We start from the raw sequence: 24,057 nt of genomic DNA on the forward strand, positions 1-24,057 counted from the left end.
TGAAAATATAAAATGTAAATCTGATTCTTTACATCTTAACTTCAGGTTCTGTCACAAGTGAAGTGAGTTAAAGTGTCTCAGTCGCTGCCGGCTCAGCAGCGATGAGGACATTTTATGGGACCGTTGTGATGAAGCCGGAGCTGAGCCGGTGTCTGGGCTCAGCCTCAGAGATCGGCTCAGTGCTGCTCCTCCAGAGGAGTCAGCGTGAGTATCTGAGGAGGATCATCATGATGGAGCGAGTGGACGCTCTGGTGTGGAGCAACGACTGGACTGAACCAGTGTTGTCTGCGAACAGAGTCACAGTGATTCACTTTGAATCTCTGCGCTCAAACCTCCACCGAGGGTCAACAGATCCTGAGGACGCGTCCACACCTGGTTTGTCTCAGATCTTCAGACTGAAGTGAAGAGTCTGAAGCTCTGAAACTCGGTGGAGGTTCTTCAGACCAGAAGAGGAGTTCTGGGTCTGGATCAAACTGAACCTGGTTCTGTTGGTTCACAGTGAAAACACTTTGTGGGACAGTCTGGACTTTTGGACCAATCACAGGAAGTAGAGACACATTAAACCATAGAAGAAGAAGAAGAAGAGGAAGCAGCTGCAGTCTTCACCTCTGACGATAAAATGTCTTAAATGTGGTGCATTTGAACTACTGTGTAGTACTGCAGTACTGTCCTACTGTGAAGTGTGGAGTACTGTAGTACTGCAGTACTGTGGAGTACTGCAGTACTGTGGAGTACTGTAGTACTGCAGTACTGTGGAGTACTGTAGTACTGCGCCTGAAGGTGCTGATGCTGCTAGTTATACCATTATGATGTTACCATGGCAACCAGATGAAGCCTCATTCATTTCCTCCATTCAAACAGAAAGACTACTACCCCCCCACCCCCGAACTGACAACATGCCCACGTCAGACGCCGTCTACAAACCAATCAGAGTCAAGTAAAGGTAGACTCCGCCCACGTAGGTGATGACGACAGGACGTATGACGTCAGACTGATTCTTTCGTCCCTGAATTAAAATGTGAAACTAAAACAGATCAGATGAAACAAACATGAAGCTTCAGACTCAGAAAGTTCAATCATCTGTGCCAAACTACACACACTATGTTTCCACGGCAACACAGACAGCAGGAAGACAATTCAAAAAGACTTGAAGCACTTCCTGTCACTCACACTTCCTGTTTCCAGTCTGGGTTGCCAAGGAAATGGATGTTTGGCAGGAAAAAGCTGACAAGCACTGATAACACACACACACAGACACAGACACACACACACACACACACACACACACACACACACACACACACACACACACACACACTGACCTGTGTGTTTCTTGTTTTAGATCCACTGACCGTGGATCCAGTTCAAACTTCACTTTGCAGAGAACCCACATGTTGTTCTGCATTTAGTTCGGAGTGGGCGTCACTGACACGTCATTGTTTCACTGTTTTACAGCTGAAATTATGAGTTGATTGTTTGAGTCAAATATCAAACTCATCAAAGCTGTTTTCTTTTTACTCTTTTCCAGATTTTGCTGCTTTAACGTATTTATCACCTCCAGTGCTTTACAACCCTCATCCTGCATCAACACGGGTTTCGGAGGTTAACGTGTTAATATATTTGGCGGAGGTGAGTGTCCGGCTCTTTACGTGACTCAGTGAAGTTGAGCATCTGTCTACATCTGTGTTCGTCGTGTGTCTGCGCTCGCGCTGCACCTCGTCTCACGTGGACGTGAATCTGAAGATCCTGACTCGACCCTCTGCACATTCCAGCCGCACAGTTGTGGTCAGATCTGAGAAGATGCATTTCATTGTTAGGTGTGAGCACGGTGTGTGTCAGAGAGAAAACCCAGTGTGTATTATCAGATCCTGCCATTGGTTACCATGGCAATGGCCAAGGGAGCTGCATTTCCAGGACACACACACACACACACACACACACTTTATCTTGTCAACTTTCTCACATCACTGGGAACAAAAAAACTGCCAAAAAAAACTGAGGTGAAATCTGCTCAGTTTTCTTCTCCTCGCTTCTTAACAAGAACAAAAATCCTAAAGCGCTTTAAACGTCCCCTAGAGGCTGAAATGTTCATTACAGCCAACAACAATTAAAGGTTCAGAGTGTGGGATTTAGGGACATCTAGTGGTGAGGGGGTAGAATGCAACCTTCAGGTGACAAAAATGATTTGTCCATTCAAGGCTATTGTAGAAACCAGAGACTGTAAATGAAGACGACAGAATCCAGAGGGTAGATTTAAAGCACAAAGATGGACGACACTTCTCCAAAGTGTAAAGATGGTTTCAAGTGGTTAAAATAAATCAATCACACAGTGACATTTAATTTGAAAGGGCCAGGACACTTCAAAAGCTCTCGTCATGTCTTTCCAGCGTCTCGACAATGTCACTGCTGAAACCAATGATGCCACATTCACACTTCAGGACACGATGGGTCCGATGTGCGGAGATGACAGAAGCAACAAGGACTAGAATGTGCGCAGTTATTCCTAATTAAAAATCTAAATTTTAAATCACACCCACAGTTCAGAGGACGTTTTGTGTTTTTGACTTGCAGCTGCCAGACGCCACACATCATATGAGCATGACCTGAAAATGGTGGTTCCACGTCTTCATGCTGGAATGATTCTGCAACGGTTTGGGACATTTTGGTGAAATCAGCCACCGACTTCAGCAAACTGGGACTAAAACGCAGCCTAATTCACTTCTGCTCTTTCAGCTCTGAACTCCATATCCCTCGAACTACCTGGTTTCATTATCATAAACCACTGATCCTCTAATGGTCGTCCAGACACGGTGTGTGAGGGGCAGGGTACATCCTGGACAGGTCGCCAGTGCGTCGCAGGACCAACATACGAGAACAATGTTTCACACCTCCGGTCAATTTAGAGTCTGAGACGAAGCTGAAGTATCTGAGACAGACATGAGGAGAAGATGCAAACTCCACACAGAAAGAATCTGGATTTGAAATGGGAACCTTCTTCCTGTGAGGCGACAGTGTGAACCACTGCAGTGCAGCACCCTGCCGCCCCCTGGTGTGAAAATAATAATTATCATTTTTAATTAATTTAAATTTACTATAAATGTTTTGTTGCCATCCTTCCACTGCAGCGCAACAAGGACACACAGTCCACAAGAGGGAGCTTGAGATTTAATTTGTCGTCCTGACATGTTGTGTAGTTGTGTGTACATGTTGTGTAGTCATGTTGTTTACAGCTCGTCCACACGGCGTCGGCCCTCATCACCAAAACACCTGGAACCTCCTCGTCTTTCCAAGTGGACGTCTTCGTCTTCTGCGTGTGCGGCTCCTCTTCTTCATCCTGAGACAGTTGTGTTCTTCAGTTTCACGTCCGTCACGTGAAAGAAACCACATCATTGTTCTCACATACAGAACCTCCAGAACGTGTGAGGATTTCAATTCATGTCTGAAAGCAGCTGAAGACGTGTGAAAGCTCAAATTAGCTGCAGATAAAGTTCTGAATTCACGTTTGCGAAAACGACACAAACAATATTTTCCTTGAAAAAGAGGAACAGCGACTAAAACCTGCTTCAGTTTTCATAAGATGGACGTGAACAACTGCATTTCAAAATAAAACCAACTATCGCTAACGCAGCAGTTTAACGTCTGATAGTCAACCCCCTCAGCTGAGGCCCAACATGTTGCCATGACAACCACGTGATGTTTGTAGGGTTCGATTTCTATTTCTTTTTTTTGCAGGGGGGGGGCGCAGATCATCTCTGTGGATAGACGGTCTGAGATTACAGCCTACACACTCTCTGCTGCTCTTACATAACACACACCAAGGAGGAAACCGAAACAGGAAATCAGACGACAAGAGAAGGAAAGAGAGGAGGACGGAAGGAAGGAAGAAGAGAGGGAAGAGAGGGTATTACAACAGGGGGAAGAGAAAGGAGATGAAAGTGAGCAAAAGAGCAGATGAAGGAAGGAAAGGAGGAACAAACAAGAAGATGGGAAGAGGAAGAAAAAGAAAGGAAAGAATGACAGGACATGAAATGAAAGGTAGAGTGGAGACGTGAAAAGAGTGTAATGAAAAAAAAGAGGAGAGGAAGAGAGGAGAGGACGGTTTGGGAAGGAAACACATAGAAGGAAAAAGAAGAATTAGAGGAAGAGAGGCAGGAAAAGTCAACAGGGAGAAAATAAGGACAGGACACGAAAGAAGGATAGAGAGAATAAAATGACAGGAAATCGAAAGAGGAGAGGAGGACATTAATAAAGGAGAGGAGCCAAATGAACAGCAGAGAGGAAATGAAGGAGAGAAAGAAAAGATGAAGACAAACCAGAGGAGGAGAGGAAATGAAAGGAAGAGATGAAAAGATTAAGAAAAAGGTAAAGTATGAACAGAATGAAGTCACGAAGTTACAGAGCGGCATTAAGTCACACACACACACACACATATATATATTCAAACACACACATATATACACACACACACACACACACACACACACACAGAGCTGCAGAGAGACTCACCCAGAGAGATCACCGACTCGTTCTCCATGATGATAAACTGAAAAGAAAAAGGACTGATGGAGAGAGACAGAGAAGATGATAGAAGATGGGAAAAAAATAAGAGGAGGAGGAAGAAGTGGAGGAAGAGGTGTATCAGAGACGAAAAGAGAGGGAAGAAGAGGGAGAGAGATGGAGGGGGGGGGAGGGAGGGAAGGAGAGGCAGAATGAGTGGAAGGCTGGTCGGTTCAGCCCACACACTGCTAGCATGACACACACTGTGCATACGTGTGTGTGTGCGTGTGTGCACGTATGAGTGTGCATGTTGTCTCCCACTCCAATGCGTGGGTTAGAAAACACACTCTCTCTCTCTCTCTCTCTCTCTCACTTACGAGTCAGAGAGGGAGTCCAACACAGAGAGAGTGAGCGAGAGAGAGAGAGGGGGTAAGCAGCGTGGGTGTGGAGGAGTGGCCCCGTCACCATGGCAACGATGCAATAGGGGAAAAAAGAGGGGGATTCAGCTTCATCTTCTTCATCTTCATCATCTTCATCATCTTCATCATCGGCCAATGACGATGAGCGTTGTTGCGCGACAGATTTTCTGATTTTGTTTGATGACTCTTCTCCTGAGTCACATCCGACCAATCAGAGCACACGTGGCAGCGGTCACATGAGTGTTCTACACACGTGACCCTCTCTCACCCGTCACTGAGTGAGTGGGAGTCGATGGAGGGCGTCCGCCTCTCTCTCTCCAATCACGTGACCAGAGGCGCAACATGTCACATGACCCACTTCATATTTGTGTTTAAGAGCCGGCGGGTCACTGACGATCGGCGCGGCCTCGATCAGACGCAACACAACTGGCGGCAGGAGGTTAACGCCCCCCCCCCCCCCCATCTTAATTCAGTTTGAGCGCAGGACTTTCACTGCTGTCACTCCAAAGTGCGCTCGCACTCAGATATTTTGTCGTTTGCGCTCCAGCTTCAGCTCTTCTCGCATTCACACAGTTTCCGATCCGACCGATCGGACAAACAGAACCTCAGGTGTAGTGATGACAAACGGCCCCACCCTCATTGTGTGTGTGTTAGCTTTACGTTTGTGCTGTGACCTTCGACCTTTTCAAATCATCAGCCACAGTCACCTCAACGAGGGCGGGGCCATTTAATTTGTCATCATTACACCTGCATTCTACTGGTTGGAATGTTTTTGTGATTTTAGAGAATTTCTCAGAGAAATTTATGGACTTTGGTGAAAACAATCAGACGTTTGAAGGACCGATATCTATGAGTGACCTGGTGCAGATCCAGTGAATTGAAATGTGGTTTCATCAGAGGAACGTTTTCACCTTAACAAACAAAGACGTCTAATCTTTTATATTTTCACTAAAAGAATGAGCGTGAGGCTCCACTGAGGGACATTACAATCACGAGTACCACTTTATTATTATTACCATCGTCATTACAACCACCAGTGCGACAGGGTTTTAATAAACTCAAAGTGAAAACTGGTTTGTTCCACTTTAGGACTTTGTTTTTTGAGGAAACTTAAAATCCAGATGTGCAGCCATTCTGTAAAGATGAGAATCCAGCTGTATTGCTGGGTCACACCACCCTCTGCTGGCCTAGAGCAGCATGTACACTTACATCTTATTTATTTGAAGTGAAACAAAGAAGAGAAAAAGAAAAAGAAGAGAATCTTTGAGTGAAAACATCAGAACTTGAACGAGTCGAGTTTCTGTGTTTGATTCCGAGCTGCTGTTTGGGATTTATATTTTAAATTCTTCCAGAAACAGACCTGATGACAGGACTGTCTGGTTACCATGGCAACCGCATGGTAACCGGGACATTGAAGCCTGGTTTAACTTGCGTGTCCTCAGCAGAGTCAGACGGTGAATTCTGACGACTTAAAGATCAACAATCATTATTTTCTTCTTAGTCTTGGTCAGTTGAGCGAGTTTAATGTTACGTGGATGTTTTAAACAAAATTAAAAACTCAATTTCCCCCGGACGACGTTTCAAGTCAACGTCAACAAAGTGAAATGTTTCCCTCTCAGGGAGAACCGGAGCAGTCGAGCAAACAGACACCATAGAGATGAACAGATCTTTGTTTCAACACTCAGCTCATTTATTTAGAAAGAAAAACATCCTCCTGCTGCTTTGAGCTAACAAACTTGTTCCCAGTCTGAGACGATGGGAAACAAAGACTAACGACTCTAAAGATACGACAGCAGAGCCACTATTAGTGTAGTTACAGTAATGACCATTGTATTGTTTGGTCTAAATACGGTTCCTGTGTGTGTTGTTTTACGTCTCTCTTGGTCCCTTCAGTAACAGATCCACGTACGCTCCGGTCACCAGACTCTCCTGTGAAACGCCGAGCTGCTCCATCAGACCCTCAGCCACCTGAAAAATAAACCAATTAGCATTTCACTTTCTGGAGCTCTGAAACAAACCAGGTGTGACAGAATCCAAAATCATGAAGTTTTAAATTCTGTGAACTGAAGGTTAAATTTCCAGAATCGGTTTTATCTGAGTTTACAGACCAGAATCTTCATGATTAGTCAGATGAATGGTTGATTGGTTTAAAAGACAGAAATCCCAACATTTGATAAAGCTGCACACCATCAGCCGGTCCACTTCCTGTCTTTGAACCAAAATTGGCTACAATTCACCCACAGAGCGCTCACAAAGTCGTCCTCAATTAATCGAGCTGAATGGAGCTAATTGGTCAAAATCTGAAAATCTGAATTTCTGGACAAAAAGGTCACATTTTATTTACATATTGCAAAATATAGAGTTCATTATAAACCATCACTACATGGAAACATTTGTTGTTTATATCATGTTGGCATTCTGCCACTGCATGCTGCCGTTAAGGAGACAATAAACACTGTGCGATAAAAAAAGTTGACGTTGATCCGAGGAACGTTCACGTTTCAAGTTGCAGCGACTGAGAATAGAAAACCCACCTGTTGTCCCTCCTCAACCGTCTGCTGCGGTCGCATCACCACCTGAAACACACAGATTGTTCAGTGCGTTCACCTTCAGTCCAAACTCAGTTCCACAAGTTCACCTCGCACCTGTTTTGTCTTTCAGGACGATTCGGTCTCTGTGTTCGGCTTCGCTGGCAAATCGCACAACTTCAAACAAACGCCTTCATTGTTCGGTCGGTTCAATACCAGCATTGTGAGGACATGTTGTCCGGTCCTCTCAAATTCAAAGAGCTCGTTTTATGATCAGGCATTTAGTTTTGATGGTTAAGGTTAGAGAGACGTGCGTGTGTGTGTGTGTGTGTGTGTGTACCTCCAGTTCCATGTAGTGTCCCAGTCCCTCCACTGTGTCCAGGTGAACTCTTGTCTGACCAATAAGAAACAGCCGGCGCTCCTTCCGTACCTCACCTTTGACCCCGAGGGCGTCTGACAGCACCGTCTACACACACACACACACACACACACACACACACACACACACACACACACACACACACACACACACACACACACACACACACACACAGCAGTGTTAGTAACCTGGCTTCACAACCTCGTGTTGCCGCAGAAACACATGTTGGCGTTGTACCTGGAGACTCTGCGGGTCGTTTGTCGGACTGATGGAGTAACGAGAAAGTTTGGGTCCGTCAGTGTCCGGACGCTCGTAAAAGATCAGCTGACCTGATCCGTTCTACCAAACAAACAGGTCGGTCAGTTTTGTACGTTAATTAGCCATCTTCACTTCGAGTCTACGTTTTTTTTCCCCATTATTTTCACTTTGAGTTTTAATTTCAATCATACCATGAAGTCTCGCAGCTTCAGTCGCCCGCTGCTGCAGTTGTAGAAGACGTCGTGCTGCCTGATGATCGTGCCGTCTGATTGGCTGAGCCGTGCCGCCTTCTCAGCGAACAGCGTCGGGTCGCTCACTCTGGCTTTGATCTCCACGTTGGACGGCATGTCTCTACTGCAGAGCGGAGGGAGAACAGGAAGTCAGAGTCTTTATTCAAATGAACTGAAGTCAGTCTGATCCAATGAGTCTATTTTGTTTACAAAATAAAAACTTCTTTATTCACAGGGACGAATAAATTCATTGAAAAGCCACATCTGACCACACCATTGTTTTATTCAAATTTAATTGAACCCACTGGAAAATCTAAAAAGGATGTTTGACATTAAACAAAATGTGACGAAGCTCAATGGAAACAGACAAAATTAAAATGTTTTGAACACCAAGTTCTTTTTTTCCTTCTCAAACAGTTTAATGATGACGGCTGGACAATTAAAAGAGAGACAGCAGATGAATCCACTGCTAATTTATATAACCCAGAATTTCCAAATTCATCTTGGGATCAATAAAGTACCTATCTAATATCAATCTATCTTTCTATATATCTATTATCTATAAATCTATCTATCATATATCTATCTATCTATTATCTCTCTATCTATCTATTATTTCTTTATCTATCTATCTGTCTATTAATCTATCTATATTATATCTATCTATCTATTATTCTCTATTTATCTTATATCTATCTGTCTATCGACACAAGGAGAAAAGAAACGTTCATTTCCATTTGATAATTTACAATAGTTGACTTTTCATGTTAAATTGTTGTATAAACTGTATAATGTTAATCTATCAAACAAATACACATGTGTAGATTACATACATGTTAACCAGTAAACAGTACAATACATTTTATAAGTTTACATATATATATATAGATATATAAATCTATATATAAATAGAAATATACCTGACTCCTGCTTCTTTCTCACTCTGCTCAGATTTTTACCGCCACGACACTTCACTTCCGGGTTGTAGCCGCGGCGCGGATCTGAGAACGGCCGTAAACACGCAGAGGATTCTGGGAGGACTGAGAGGAAACTGACCGCAGATCAGCTGTGAGACCGCGTGGCTCCTCCTCCCACTGACTCTACTTCCTGTTAATGTTGCGAGGCGGTCAGCGAGGCGCTCCCGCCACCTGCTGGTCTGGAGGACTGTTCGTTTGGACTCAAAATAAAACATCAACAAGTTCAGATGATTTTCAGACGTTGAACTAATCAAGACGTTAAACACAGACTCACCTGAAGGAGACCACCAGTCTTATTATATTCATCTTATCTGAGCTTTGTCCTAACGTTTGGACACAGCACATTTCTATTTGACTATATTTTACATATTCCTGTTTTTATTTAGTGATTCTTTGTCATTGTGTTGTTTCCTTTCTTAGCTTTAAAGAGTGCGACAAAAATAAAACAACTGATGATGAGATGCTTCTCTCTGAACATTACAAACACTGACATCATGTGAGAGCGTTTCTGTTTATATCGTGTGTGTGTGTGTGTGTTGCTTGGCATTACTGGGCAGTATGATGAAAGAGGGGGAGGGGGGGCAGAGAGAGAGGGGGAGAGAGAGAGGGGCAGAGAGAGAGAGAGAGAGAGAGAGAGAGAGAGAGAGAGGGTTGGTGGAAACAGAAGAGAGAAAGAGAACCTGATGAAAAGCAGCTCAGAGGAAAACCAGACGTGTGTGAGTGTTTCTGTGACTTTCTGTTCCAGTCGTGTTGATGAGTCAGTGTGAAGGTTACAGACAGGTTCATGTGAGGGGCATTAAAGGTCCCAGTCGTCTGTCTGTCTGTCTGACTGACTGTCTGACTGTCTGTCTGTCTGCTCGTCTCTCAGCTGGTCTCAGGATGACCGTCACTTACTCCAGTAAAGTAGCCAACGCCACCTTCTTCAGTTTCCACCGGCTGCTGCTGCGCTGGAAGGGAAGCATCTACAAGCTGCTGTACCGGGAATTCATCCTGTTCCTCCTGCTCTACACTGCCCTGAGCATCGTGTACAGGTCACACACACACACACACACACACACACACACACACACACACACACACACACACACACACACACACACACACAGTGTACATGTATGTTCTCACACATGGAGCACATGTATCTCTGCATCGTAAAGTAAATCAAACACCATTTGTGATCCTGATGCTCTGCGATAATAAACTGTATCTGTATAAGATTGTAATAATTTGATAATTTGGTTTGTGATGATCCAGAATATCGAACGTCAGGAACTGAACTCTGCACCTCCTCCGTATTTTCATGTCGTGTGTGAAAGCAAAAGTTCGAGCGAGAGGCTCCGCAGTTTCTGTGACTTTCTCCATGTGGCCAAAAGTGAAGCCAGAGCATCTGGATCGCCCCCTGGTGGCAGTAATATATATTCGCTGTGTCTCAATTCAGAGGCTGCATTATAAGACTGACTGGTCACTGTGGTGCAACCGGACTGTCCCATTACGAAGGCTCCTTCAGATGCGTCCATTTCTGAATAGCGGGTGGAAGTGGAGACTCATCCATCTTTATTTACACTCGATGGCTTCAACATTCAACTATAAATCTTTGTGCTTCTGATTGGCTGTTGAAGATAAGTCACTTTTGTCTGTTGTGGATTTCCTGTGTCGTCTGTTTTCAGACTCGTCCTCTCTGACGATCAGAAGAGACTGTTTGAGAAACTTTCCTTATACTGTGACAAGTACGCAGAGCAGATCCCCGTCACCTTCGTCCTGGGTACGTCTCACTATCTAACAAAGTAACACAAGGTCTGAACCCAGTTCTGCTGCACTCACATCCTTATTCACCAAACAGTTCATGAAAGAAGCTAAAATAAAGTTAGATTTCAGAACGGTAACTTGAGGGGAGGAACGCACCATTTTCCACTGCTATGACTTTATATAAAGATGGACGACATGACAGCACCCGAGTGTTGGCCTACTGCTGCAGCTATAGGTCATAAACGCTGCCTCCTCCATGTTCGCAGATGGGACATGGTGTTTATTTAATTTAACAGTATTCACAAGCACAAAACCAGACTCATGAGCTGAGCATCGTTGGTCGAGCATGTGAATCGGTGCAAACTGGAACGATCACTACTGCACTGACTCTGACTCCAAAAGTCCAAGATGGCGGTGCCTGTATTCCAGATATTTTAGCTAGAAGTGGAGACGTGTTGACCATCTTTATTTACAGTCTGTGGTTCGGAGACAAAACCTTTGGTTCATACAAATTTCAAAATGCAGCTTTTAACTCTGAAAATGTGAAGGAGGGAGGATATTCAGAACCTTCACCACTTACCAGAGGAAATAAAACCCTGACATTAAATCATCATCTTTCTTCGTGGTAAATTGAACCTGTGCTTTAAACACCTGCAGTTTGAACACAGTCTCCTTCCAGAGAGAATCAGGAGACTTCGATCTTTTGAACAGAGGTGAATTCAGAATAAAGGTTATGTGACTGAAAAACACGAAAACAGTGAAACTGAGATCCATAAAACACAGGCTCACTGAAAACCTGAAACACAACTGAAACTCAGCGTCAGGCGTTGTGCCTGGGGATGAGGAGAGAGAGGCAGATGGAGCCTCATTAGCCGGCTGCTAATGGAAACAGATCATTAATGATCTGGCTAAAAGCAGGATGAGTGTTTTTGTTGCTGATCAGAGAATCAGTGAGAACAGCCTCATGTTTCCACAGTTTCCTCCAGACAGATATAAGACAGTGCCCCCCCCCCCCCTCTTCAATAGAGGAGGTATGGTTGTTCTCTCTTTTGTGTCTCTTTGTTGAAGGTTTGCACTTCAAGTCGTTTAGATTCTTTAGTGACTTGGTAAATAAAGTGAATCTTTGTGTTGCAGGTTTTTATGTGACTCTGGTGGTGAATCGATGGTGGAACCAGTTTGTGAATCTGCCGTGGCCCGACAGACTGATGTTCCACATCTCCAGGTACTTTCACACAACTCTCACCATATATCTGAGACTTTGCAGAATGGTTCCAGTCTCACTGACATTTAGATTTTAAATCCTGATTTCTTTAGAATCAAACCAAATGGTGTGGGATGTGTCTGAGTGAACATGACAAACAGTTAAAGGGGAAAACAAAGAGCGTGCTACACCGTTAATATCGCTGTGTTCCCTACAGCTGTGTTCAGGGTAAAGATGAATACGGCCGCCTCCTGCGCAGGACGTTGGTGCGTTACGTCAACTTAACGTCGCTCCTCATCTTCCGTTCCGTCAGCACCGCCGTCTGCAAACGATTCCCAACCATGGACCACGTGGTGGAGGCAGGTGAGCGACTGTTGAGTGTGTCTCTGTAACTTTCTGGTAATTCACATCTTTTTGAGGTATTTAATACGTAATATATAATAAATGCTTCCCGGCTGCGTCTCTTCCTTCCTGTAACTGTCTGATGACGCCCCAGGGATCCACTGGAAATCAACCGATTAGAGCTGCAGGAGAAATGATGACCGGTCTCATCCTCTGTGCTCTGTTTGGAGTTAACGCCCTCAGTTATCAGGGCGGTCGACTCCTTTCCCATTGCCAGAGGAGTCTGTTTTTCACAAACACTGAAACCAGAAAACTTTCTCACCTCTGTGTTTTGCATGTTTCCATGACTGTTGTCGGTGCTGGAGCCGATAAAACCCTGAGTCTACTGCAGAGAGATGTGACCCCGGAGTGAATGAGGATTCTGTCACATTGCAGACCCAGATGTTATTGGGTTTTTTGACCAGTTTCAACAATCTGTCTTTCCACCTGTTTATCTGGACACCTGCAGGTTTTATGACTCCAGAGGAGAGAAAGGTTTTTGACAACATCCGCTCACCTCACCTGAAGTACTGGATTCCTATGGTCTGGTTCTCCAACCTGGCATCTAAAGCTCGACAAGAAGGACGCATCCAGGACAGCATCGACCTGCAGAATATTCTCAATGTAACAGACAAGATTACAATTAATCTTTTATTCTCTATGTCAAAGTATGCATGTATAGAAGTGAAGCTAACACACAAGCTACAAATATCTTTTCTTATTTTGACGATTTACAATGAAACCCGTTACGTTGGCACCGTTTGTACTGGTCTCAAAACAGAGACTGTAAATAAAGATGGACGAAATGACTTCTCCCCAAATGTGAAGCTAAAGTGTGTTGATAACCCCCTGGTGGTTGGCTGCAGTATAGTATGTAAACCTGTGCCTCCTCCATCAGTCGAGGTTTGAGTCTGAAATGCAGAGATCTACTTGTGGCAGCTGTGCAGCAGGGACGTGTCCCACAGGGCACCAACATATCCTGTCAGAAAGAAAAAGCTTCTCGAGCACTCAAACCAAACACTTGCATCCTCTAAAGCCAAATTAGAGCCCGATCTCCGACAGTCTGTGAGTGTTCACGGTAGATTTTCAGGTAATGTGACACCCAGCTTACTCCCAAAGGGGAAGAGTGAGACTCTTTTTCCAATCAGCCTGTTGAGCTTCATTAATCTGGGAGAGGCAGCAGCTGGTGAAACATTAACCCTGTCCACGTTCTGTCTCCGCATTTAGGAGATGAATCTGTTCAGGACTTGGTGTGCGACTCTTTTCGGCTACGACTGGGTCGGCATCCCACTGGTCTACACACAGGTCTGTCTTATATCACGTTTGAAACAGATGCAGCTCATCTAATCATATCATCATCGTTACTGTAACTGAATCAGAGCAACAGAAATCTCCCACAGACAGAGAGAGAGAGAGTTTTACAGCCACTAAAATGGAAAAAATGTCAAAAAGCTGCTAGTTCCAATTTAGTTTGAAAACTCTGACGGGGTCAGACATGGTTTTGGTTTGAAAACACAAAGGTGACAACGAGGCTTCTATCTCCGTCTCTTTCTCATCAGGTCGTCACTCTTGCTGTCTACACCTTTTTCTTCGCTTGTCTAATTGGTCGACAGTTTCTCGACCCTACCCAGCGTTGCCCAGGTCATGACCTCGACCTCTACGTGCCCGTCTTCACCCTGTTGCAGTTTTTCTTCTACTCCGGCTGGCTGAAGGTGAGTTTACTTTGTCGTCTACCAAAGAACTAAAATTCTCATTTCTCCATATTCCTTGTTCTGTGTCGGCTGCAATTTGTCACTCAGTCACACTCACACCTTGAGTCTGAATGTGTTGGACTTAGATAATTGAATCCAAATTGTTATAAATTTAGAGAAACATGATTGTACTTTGTAGATTTTGTGGGAACCTGAGCCTGAAATACTTATATAGGTAGGTATACAGTATATATTCCTCATTAAGATGTGTGTGTACCTGTTCATACCAGTTAATGATATGAATGTGGTCGTTAGGTCGCAGAGCAGCTGATCAACCCATTTGGAGAGGATGACGACGACTTTGAAGCCAACTGGATCATCGACAGGAACCTTCAGGTTTGAAACCGTCACTGCACCGAAAATGAGTTTAACAAAAGAGATTGGTTTATCCAAGAGAAACCAAACCTCTGGAAAATGTGGAACAGAAATTATTAACGTTGTGACATATGGGACATCAACAAAGATTTTAAGAATAACTATTTCTCACTAATAAGACGCCTTGAACGTTACCTTAGAAGAAGTCGCTTAACAATATGAAGTATTAAGAGAGTAGAACACCTGATGGGTCCCTCCTCCACACACCTTAGAAGTAAAACTTGCCAAAAACATCCACTCTGCTGCTGAGAGAAATCATTACACATAAAGTGTGTAAATAACATCACATGAGTTATACCAACGTGTACCAACCGCGCACAGATACGGCAGGGATCTCCCACCTGTGCTCATCCAACCGACCCAGGAGGAAGAAGGTTTTATGATCGAGTGCTTTCAAACAGAGGTCAGGACACATCTTGCAAAGAGTCGGCTCAGCTCCCGTCGTGAGTTCAGGGCCTTCACCTGCTTCTTCTTATCTGCAGCCCTGATTGGACTTGGACTTCTGATTATTATATTTAATGTTCTGACTTTGTAAAAGCAACAGGACGTCTCTCTGTCTCAGAAGCTGCTTCTCAGCACTGAACTGTGTCTTTTATTTTCACTGGAGGACAAAGTGGAGTCAGAAAACCATTTTCACTTTGAGGCTTAGATCTGAATAAATGTGATAAAAGAAATGATTTGGTGAATGAGAGGATTCAGTCTCTAGTACTCAGTACTAATACAAGATGTATTCACATGAATACTTTGCACCAGCACCTTGAAGTAAGTCCACAGCTCTATGTTGGTATTTAGTGTAGTACTCTGGACGATAGTTGTACTGTGACAGTGTGTCATGGAGCTTCTGATCACATGTTTAGCACATGGAGCTTCTGATCACATGTCTTCAACATGTTTGAAACTTCACATGTTTAAATTGTGTGTGTGTCCAAGAGAAGTCGTGTTTGTGGAGTGAGCATGAGCCGTGTGAGTGAAGGAAGTAGATGTGATGAGCTGACACCAAGTGAGCTGGTGACATGTCAGAGCTCCGTGTGCTTAACATGTGATCAGAAGCTCCATGTGTTTGACATGTGATCAGAACATGGAGCAGCAGTTTGTCCGGATGTGACGTCGTGTTTGTTGTGTGTTTGGTGAACGTGAGCTCCAGGTGAGCGGTGACGTGGTGCGTGACTTGGAGGAGCAGGATCTTTAGGCAGCGGTGAGTGGCTCTTAAAAGAGCCGTTGTGTGGTGAGGGGGGTGCGGGCAGGTTAGGCTCTCTCGCCGCGGATGCGCCGGGCCAGCTGGATGTCTTTGGGCATGATGGTGACCCTCTTGGCGTGGATGGCGCAGAGGTTGGTGTCCTCGAAGAGCCCGACCAGATAAGCCTCGCTGGCCTCCTGCAGCGCCATGACGGCGGAGCTCTGGAAGCGCAGGTCGGTCTTGAAGTCCTGAGCGATCTCGCGGACGAGGCGCTGGAAGGGCAGCTTGCGGATGAGCAGCTCGGTGGACTTCTGGTAGCGGCGGATCTCTCGGAGAGCCACGGTCCCGGGCCGGTAGCGGTGAGGCTTCTTCACTCCGCCGGTGGCCGGGGCGCTCTTGCGGGCAGCCTTGGTGGCCAGCTGCTTCCTGGGAGCTTTGCCTCCGGTGGACTTCCTCGCGGTCTGCTTGGTTCTCGCCATCGCTCCTCTCTCTCTCTTCGGGTGAGATGAAGAATGAAGCAGCCGCGGACACCGCGCTGCTTTTAAACCGTTGGACCGGCTCTCGTGACGGTGACGCTGCCTCAGATCTCCGGCTCCTGATTGGAGAGCGGCTCCTTCCTGGAGCTCAGCCCCGCCCACATGAGCGACCCAACCCGGAAGTCAGAAGCTTATTGGAGGAAACTATTTAAAAATGTGCGCGAAAGGTCCGGGGGGGAGGGGCTGTCACATATAACTTTTTATTTTTTAGATTTATACTTTTCACAAATACTAAGTACATATTCAACCTTTCAGAGTATATATATATATATATATATATATATATATATATATATATATATATATATGTATATGTATAAATATACAGTTACTGTGATGCTGCAGGTTAGTTTAGGTCCTGGACAATATGAATATTCATGTTTACTGTAACAGTAGTATTTATATTACAACATTATATTATAAATATATAAGTGTAGAATAATGTGAATATAATTGTACAACAGTTTTTAAACTTTCCGCAGTAAACTTTACTCATCTACCTGTGTACTCTGTAGTGTGCAGTAGTACTTTGTTGTACATGATAGAGTACATGTTGTACTGTGATAGTGAGGTTGAAGTACTCTGGACGTGTATTTTTAGATACTCTGTGAAGGTTAAACCTGTGAGCACAGTAGTACTGGAGTAGTATTAGTAGTATCAGTATAAGTACAGGAGTATTAGTAGTATCAGTATAAGTACAGGAGTATTAGTAGTATAAGTACTGGAGTATTATTAGTAGTATTAGTATCAGTATAAGTACAGGAGTAGTATTAGTATAAGTATAAGTACAGGAGTATTATTATAAGTATAAGTACAGTAGTATTATTATAAGTATAAGTACAGTAGTATGAGTAGTATCAGTATAAGTACAGGAGTATTATTAGTAGTAGTATCAGTATAAGTACAGGAGTATTATTTTAAGTAAAAGTACAGGAGTAGTATCAGTAGTATTATTTTAAGTAGAAGTACAGGACGGGCTCTCTGGGCTCGGGTGTGTGGCTCTTAAAAGAGCCTTTGGTTCGGGTTGTCTCGAGTGTGTTCGGTCACTTCTCACTTCTTCTTGCTCGCGGTCTTCTTGGACGGTTTGGGCTTCGCCACCCTCTTGGCTGGAGCTTTCTTAGCCGGAGCCTTCTTGGCCGGCGCTTTCTTCACCGGGGCTTTCTTCGGGCTCTTGGCGGCTTTCCTCGGGCTCTTCGCGGCCTTCTTCGGGCTCTTGGCCACAGCTTTCTTCACCTTCTTCGCGGACTTCTTGGCGGCCGCGGACTTCTTCGCGGGGGTGGCGGGCTTCTTGGCCGCCGGACTTTTCTTGGCGACGACCTTCTTGGCTTTGAGCGGAGCCTTCTTAGCGACCGCTTTCTTGGCCTTGGTGTCGACCTTCTTGTTCAGCCTGAAGGAGCCGGAGGCGCCGGTTCCCTTGATCTGGATCAGGACCTCCTTGTCGACGAGCGTCCTGACGGTGATCCTGATGCGGGCCTTGTTCTTATCCGTGTCGTAGCCCAGGCCCTTCAGGCCCTTCTTCAGGCCGGCCAGCGACATGCCGCCCCGCGAAGTGGACTCGGACAGGACCTTGACGATGAGGTCGCGGAGCCTGGGTCCCGTCTTCTTGGGCTTGCTCGCCGCTCTCTTCACGGTCTTGGCCAAAGCCGAAACTGGAACTTCTTCCGTCATGATTCTGCTGCTGAGTCTCAGAGTGATGAAGTCCTGCTGCAGGAGGCCGTACTTAAACACAACATGAGAACCGTGGAGACTCAACTCTGCCCGCCGCGGCTCTGTGTGGCGTCAACACCGGATACTTGTGTTTTCTTCTCACCGATAAAACGCCGAAAAATCACCGTGGAAGAGGAGCCGAGTGTCGACAGCGGCGGCAACCGACACCGAACGTGTGTGTCTTCAACTCGGAGGTTCGCAGAGCTCCGGGGATCGGGGCGTTCTGTCCACGGAGCTCATAAACGTCGCATGTTCGCCGCGGTGAGCGGCGTCGATCACCGTGTTTTCCCACTAATTTCTCCCCTAAAATGGTTAAAAATGCCCCAGAGCTCCAACAAAACCTGCTCACAACCTGCCCCAAATGTTCGTCCAGGGGCTCGGTGTAAAAACACCGAGATACCGATGATTGTTTTATTTTAAACGGAAGCTTTCTGTCGGCAGCAAACACAGCGAGGATCAGGGCGCAGTGGACCCGAGCTGAGAACATTTGTCCTGCGGGCTGCGGCTCCACGGTTCATCTCGAATCTCATAATTAACACGAATACAATAATTCAACACACGAAGGTTCACAACAAGTCATCGAACAGTTCACAAGTTACCGCTGATTGATATTTATATGAATGAACTCTGGCCTGTGACTTGTATGTTCTGTTGATTTGAAGGTGTGAATGGAACTCGTTCACATCAATGCACATTATTTATTTCATATAGTTTCACCTTGTATTTCGTGATATGAAGATATTTAACAGTGAGGCCTCATCTGTTCACCTGGTAAATACATTACTATTACATTTGTTCACAGATTAATGTGACATACATGTGAAAACAGGAAGCAATACTCTAACATATAGATGATATTAGATATATAGATGATAGACCAGTAGATAATAGATAAATAGATGATAGCTAGATAAATAATAGATAGATAATATCTATATATTATCTATATTATATATTATCTATATATAGATATATATATATAGATAATATATAGATAATATCTATATATAATCTATATATAGATAATATATAATATAGATAATACATAATAGATAGACAGATAAATAATAGATAGATCTATAGATGATAGACCAGTAGATAATAGATAGATAATATATATAATATAGATCTATAGATGATAGACCAGTAGATAATAGATAGATAATATATATAATATAGATCTATAGATGATAGACCAGTAGATAATAGATAGATAATATATATAATATAGATCTATAGATGATAGACCAGTAGATAATAGATAGATAATATATATAATATAGATCTATAGATGATAGACAGATAAATAATAGATGTGTACTTATTGATACCAAATTGTGAAATTATTGGTATGAAAGTATTTGATAGAATCTCCTCCTGGTCAATAAAAGAGAAAAGTCCCCGGTGTCGTGGTGAAGTGACACATGTAGAGTCAGTGAAACGTGTGAGTCGTATGACAGATCCGTGTCCCACACATGTTGATACATACTTAGTTCATTATTGTTGAATGAATTATGACAGTATTAACATTATTCCATCAATACTGTCGTATTGTGATGAACCTTTGTCGTGTGGATCTGTGAAGAGTTTGTCTTGTGTCTGCTGAAGCTGCTGGAAACTGTTCCACTCTAAAGCTGAAGCTTTCTATCATGATTCAAGGTTCCCATCTACTTTATCGTCCCCGTGGGGACATTTGTGTTGGACTGAAGGTTTGAATCCCAGAACCTGCTGTGGTCTGGTGGTTTGTACATTTCTCTGGAGACACTTCAGTTATTTTGATGAATAATGATTCACTTTGTGGATCCATTCATTCTGATGAACCACGTGAGGAGTGGGAGCTGACGTGCTTCATGGAGCCTGGAGGAGGAGACCCAGTGAGTCACTGGACACTTTGGACTCAGGACAGTTTGAGACCAACACTTCTGTCTGTCACTTTGTCTCTGGGCTGATTCAGAGGACACGAGACAGTAACACTAACACTAATGACCCTCGATCACATGAACCTCGGTCAGGGGGAGTTGAGCTGTTGGACTCAGGACAGTTTGTCTCCATAGAACCGGTGTGTGGCTCTTAAAAGAGCCGTTGGGTGGATGTGGCGTCTCGGCAGTTTACTTGGAGCTGGTGTACTTGGTCACGGCCTTGGTGCCCTCGGACACGGCGTGCTTGGCCAGCTCCCCGGGCAGCAGCAGGCGGACGGCGGTCTGGATCTCCCTGGAGGTGATGGTGGAGCGCTTGTTGTAGTGGGCCAGGCGGGAGGCCTCACCGGCGATGCGCTCGAAGATGTCGCTGACGAAGGAGTTCATGATGCCCATGGCCTTGGAGGAGATGCCGGTGTCCGGGTGCACCTGCTTCAGCACCTTGTACACGTAGATGGCGTAGCTCTCCTTGCGGGTCTTCCTCCGCTTCTTGCCGCCCTTACCGGGAGCCTTCGTCACCGCCTTCTTGGAGCCCTTCTTGGGCGCAGTCTTCACTGGGTCAGGCATCGTCTCTCCGGTGCGTCACTGAGCCTCGGTCCTGAAGAACGAGGTGAGACGGTTCTTATACAGGCTCTATGCAAAGACAACTGTTTGGTCGCCCGCCTGTGATTGGCTGAGCTGATCACCAGGCAGACGGTGACAGGGTTTGTATTTTGATTGCGTAACATTAATTATTTCATTTATAATGAAACCGAACAAACAGTGACTTGAATTCAAACGATCCTGTGTGTATTTATATCCGTCCTCTCAGATACTACATTATAATATATTTCTACATGATTTAATGATTGAACACATCATTCATACTCATACTATGTACATATACATTTACTTCTACAGCCACACACTTAACTACATACGTTTCAAAAGGCCATTCAAATAATGGTGAATGAAAAATCTGCAGTTTATCACAATTTACTAATAAAAAGTTGTATTTCTACGAGTTGTTCAGGTGGAAACGACCTCATCGTCATGTTGTGTGATTAAGTTCATTGTTGAACAGTTCAACGTTTTCATTGAAACAACAAACTCTCAAATCAGCAGCAAACCACGATCCCTTCGTCCTCGTCACTTCCTGTTCCCTGCTCCCTCAGGTGTCGCTGCTGGCTGTGGATGAAATGCACATGAACCTGCCTCACATGACCAAAGACATGTACTGGAACGACTGCGACGCTCGACCACCGTACACGCTGGCTGCGGCCGACTACTGCATCCCCTCGTTCCTCGGCTCCACCACCGACATGGGGTCAATACACAGAAACACATATTTTCCATGTTAAACTATTAAACTACTTGTCTCAATCTTTTTGCTGAAGGTGATTGTTGTTGATTTTTTGTTGTTGTCAGATATAATAGATGAATTATAGACATTAAACATCCTCATTATGGAAGTGGAACTGTCCTTCATAGTCTCCTCCAACAGCCGAACTGTTTTTTAATCTTAATCCCACGTCTCTTCCAGACTTTCAGACATTCTGCAGTTTGATGAGGTTGACGTTATCGACAGTTGTCCTCAGCAACCGGACTCTGTGTTGACTCGGCGCCAAGAGTCGGTAATGCAATGTTTTTTTTAAACCCTGCTAACAAGGTTAAGGTTTTATCCCAGTTCAGTTATTTTATTCATAAACTAGAAATCTGAAAATGTGATTTGCAGGTTCTGGGGCGAGTCCGTCGGCTGCTTAGCGTTCAAGAGCCTCCTGAACTCCGGCCTCCTCGAGCCGCCTTCAAACGGCACAGCAGTGATGCAACAGGAACCTTTTTCCCAGACTTCAGGTGCAGGTCAGTATCGTGAGTTTCCATTTTCCAACAGTTCTATCACACAGCTACATGCTCACTGAAAGCTGCATCAGGAGAAACTGGGGGGCACAGAGGAAGCAGAGTTTACTCAGTTTTCAGAAGTAACTGGAAACACTGTTAATTACTATGGAACACGTGACAACTCCAGTGTGTAAAGAGGCGTGTGACTGTTTTTGTGCTAATAATTCTCCTCTTCAACATTTACATGTGTTTAAAACAGACTTAGATGTAATTATATGGTCATTTCAATCTTCTTTAAATCACACAACTGTGCAATTAAAACTAAATAACACAATAATTGATTATTACACACACAAAGCATTTCAGTTGTCAACATGAGCGTAGATTAATGTTCCAGATAATGAACAAACCTCAGATCAGAAAACACTGGTGATTGTCATCATGGTGAAATCAGTGGGTTTGATTTGTTGGTGAATGAGGATCTGATGGTTCTGTTCTCACTTCCTGTTCACTCAGGCTCAGTCCAGGTGAAGGTGACATGGCCCCGCCCCCTGTGTTGGTCACGCCCCCTCACCCCATGGACAGCTTGTCCACACTGAGGGAGGTCAGCAGCCCCCCCTCCCCTGAGAGCTCCCACTCTGCGGTGTTCCCCCAGCTCCTCATCAGCCCGCCTCTGTTCGGCGTCTGTGACAAGGCGGATTCTTCTGTCAACGCTGAGGTGATGAACGTCCACAACGGTTTGGAACCGTCCTCCACAGAGGAGGCGCCAGGTCTGGAGAATCCAAGGTGATCCATCGTGACATTTGAGTTTGTACTTCTCTGTTGATACTAAAACTATTCCGCTGTGGGTTTGAGATTATCGGCTGAAAGAAATTACAAACAGCCAGTCTCTTTGTTAACATGATTCCGTTTGCTCATGACCTCGCCTGTGTCTGTCAGCAGAATCTGCTCTTGTTCAAATCTTGTATTTCTAAGTATCGATTCCTTTGACTTTGATATCCACTGTTCTTCCAGGGCCACCTCCTTGGTTTGTTGCTCCCCCACTCAATTAGGACCAAAGGAATTCCAGTGGACAGCGACGGATATACAAAATCGTCCCTTGACTCGACCACGAAGGCGTCAGTACTCCCTCCAGTTTTCCAGGCAGACGTCAAAGTCGTCAATTCGCAGTCTGCCGAGCCCAAAGGGCCTGGGGAGGCAGAGGCGATGTCTGGCCCGATTGCAATCCAGAAGATCACCCGGTCCACCGACTGACACTCTGCAGCTCCCTGACCCCGAGCACGACCCCAGCTTCCAGGGAATGACTGATGATGAAGAGTCGGACAGAACCAACAACAGCAAGGAAGTCAGAAACAACAACTCCCAGTCGCAGAGTTCAGGAGAGAAAGGAGAATCAGTCACTTAGCAACAGAACCAGTCACTGAGCTGGGAACGTCATTACTTGAACTATCTGAGGCCTGAACCTCCGTCTACTGATTTGTTTCGTTACTTGTTGTGATTCTTCGACCTTCAGCGTGGTCTGCTTTTGGGTATTCAATACATTTGGCTACATCAGAAAAAATACTGACTATTAATATTAAATAATGACTTTAATTGATAAAAGATAAATCAGGGCACCATCCTTCAAACGAAGGGAAAAGAGCCAATCTATTGATCAAGTCTCATGAAATTACTGACTGCAAATTTGGAACTCTGATTAATAATTAAATGAATGACTATAACCAAAATGACCACATCAATAGATGGCACAGTTGAAGGATATGGAGTTCTTGACGGTGGAGTTGGCGACATCAATAACGACGTGTGTTAAGAGAAATATTTATTATGAAACTAATAAAAGTATAAAAACACAAACTAACAAAAGGTGTACTTACTTTATACAGGTGTGTGTGTGTGTGTGTGTGTGTGTGTGTGTGTGTGTGTGTGTGTGTGTGTGTGTGGTGAGACCATGTGGCTGAGATCACATGTGTGTGTTAAGGTTGTGGAGATGAGTGTGTGAGGTGCCAGGTTGAAGAGAGTCGTTAGAAGCATGCAGAGAAAGTGAACAGAACTAACATTAACTTTCAAATAACAACTTACCAAATATCACAACAACACAAGTCAAACTTATAAACATCACATGAAATAGAAATAAGAAGTGAAAGTTGATAATAAAGCCCAG

The 24,057-nt window shown here is 44.5% G+C and overlaps 5 protein-coding genes and 1 long non-coding RNA gene across 15 annotated transcripts in view; 1 reads left to right on the top strand and 5 right to left on the bottom strand.

Moving 5' to 3' along the window:
• shank3b (SH3 and multiple ankyrin repeat domains 3b) overlaps positions 1-4,861 on the bottom strand; it is a 28,106-nt gene extending 23,245 nt beyond the window's left edge. For 2 of the 9 annotated variants that reach the window (XM_069519949.1, XM_069519948.1), the window contains exon 1: positions 4,507-4,860. The gene's annotated coding sequence lies outside the window, so the exon portion shown is untranslated. Of the gene's footprint in view, positions 1-4,506 lie in introns of all 9 variants that reach the window. The other 7 variants (XM_069519947.1, XM_069519944.1, XM_069519945.1 and 4 more) reach the window with 4 other exon arrangements.
• On the top strand, positions 3,788-23,785 carry LOC109644667 (bestrophin-3). Of its 2 annotated transcripts, XM_069519953.1 has the most exons (15): positions 3,788-4,362; positions 9,263-10,004; positions 10,157-10,319; positions 10,956-11,050; positions 12,169-12,256; positions 12,453-12,598; positions 13,086-13,240; positions 13,844-13,921; positions 14,176-14,328; positions 14,623-14,703; positions 21,233-21,384; positions 21,601-21,691; positions 21,793-21,917; positions 22,413-22,682; positions 22,911-23,784. In XM_069519953.1, exons 3-15 carry the CDS (start codon positions 10,168-10,170, stop codon positions 23,299-23,301), a joined length of 1,977 nt encoding a protein of 658 aa, XP_069376054.1. In that variant the 5' UTR covers positions 3,788-4,362; positions 9,263-10,004; positions 10,157-10,167; the 3' UTR covers positions 23,302-23,784. The 2 variants fall into 2 exon arrangements, with proteins under 2 accessions (XP_069376054.1, XP_019965660.2); XM_020110101.2 differs by lacking the exons at positions 3,788-4,362; positions 9,263-10,004 and having other exon boundaries at positions 10,013-10,319; positions 22,911-23,785.
• LOC109644665 (histone H3) lies at positions 15,297-16,494 on the bottom strand. Its single transcript, XM_069519958.1, has one exon. The coding sequence runs from the start codon at positions 16,396-16,398 to the stop codon at positions 15,988-15,990; it is 411 nt and encodes a 136-aa protein (XP_069376059.1). The 5' UTR covers positions 16,399-16,494; the 3' UTR covers positions 15,297-15,987.
• Positions 17,456-18,350, bottom strand: LOC109644668 (histone H1-like). Its single transcript, XM_020110102.2, has one exon. The coding sequence runs from the start codon at positions 18,121-18,123 to the stop codon at positions 17,506-17,508; it is 618 nt and encodes a 205-aa protein (XP_019965661.1). The 5' UTR covers positions 18,124-18,350; the 3' UTR covers positions 17,456-17,505.
• LOC109644669 (histone H2B 1/2) lies at positions 19,827-20,682 on the bottom strand. The gene has a single exon (XM_020110103.2). It carries the CDS (start codon positions 20,643-20,645, stop codon positions 20,271-20,273), a length of 375 nt encoding a protein of 124 aa, XP_019965662.1. The 5' UTR covers positions 20,646-20,682; the 3' UTR covers positions 19,827-20,270.
• LOC138406786 (uncharacterized) lies at positions 21,938-22,552 on the bottom strand. The gene is made up of 2 exons (XR_011240159.1): positions 22,307-22,552; positions 21,938-21,994 (listed from the first exon to the last, which is right to left on the bottom strand). It is a non-coding gene; the product is annotated as an uncharacterized lncRNA (long non-coding RNA).
• Positions 23,786-24,057: the final 272 nt, after the last annotated feature.

Source organism: Paralichthys olivaceus, chromosome 23, assembly GCF_024713975.1.
Source record: "Paralichthys olivaceus isolate ysfri-2021 chromosome 23, ASM2471397v2, whole genome shotgun sequence".
Lineage (NCBI taxonomy): Eukaryota > Metazoa > Chordata > Actinopteri > Pleuronectiformes > Paralichthyidae > Paralichthys > Paralichthys olivaceus.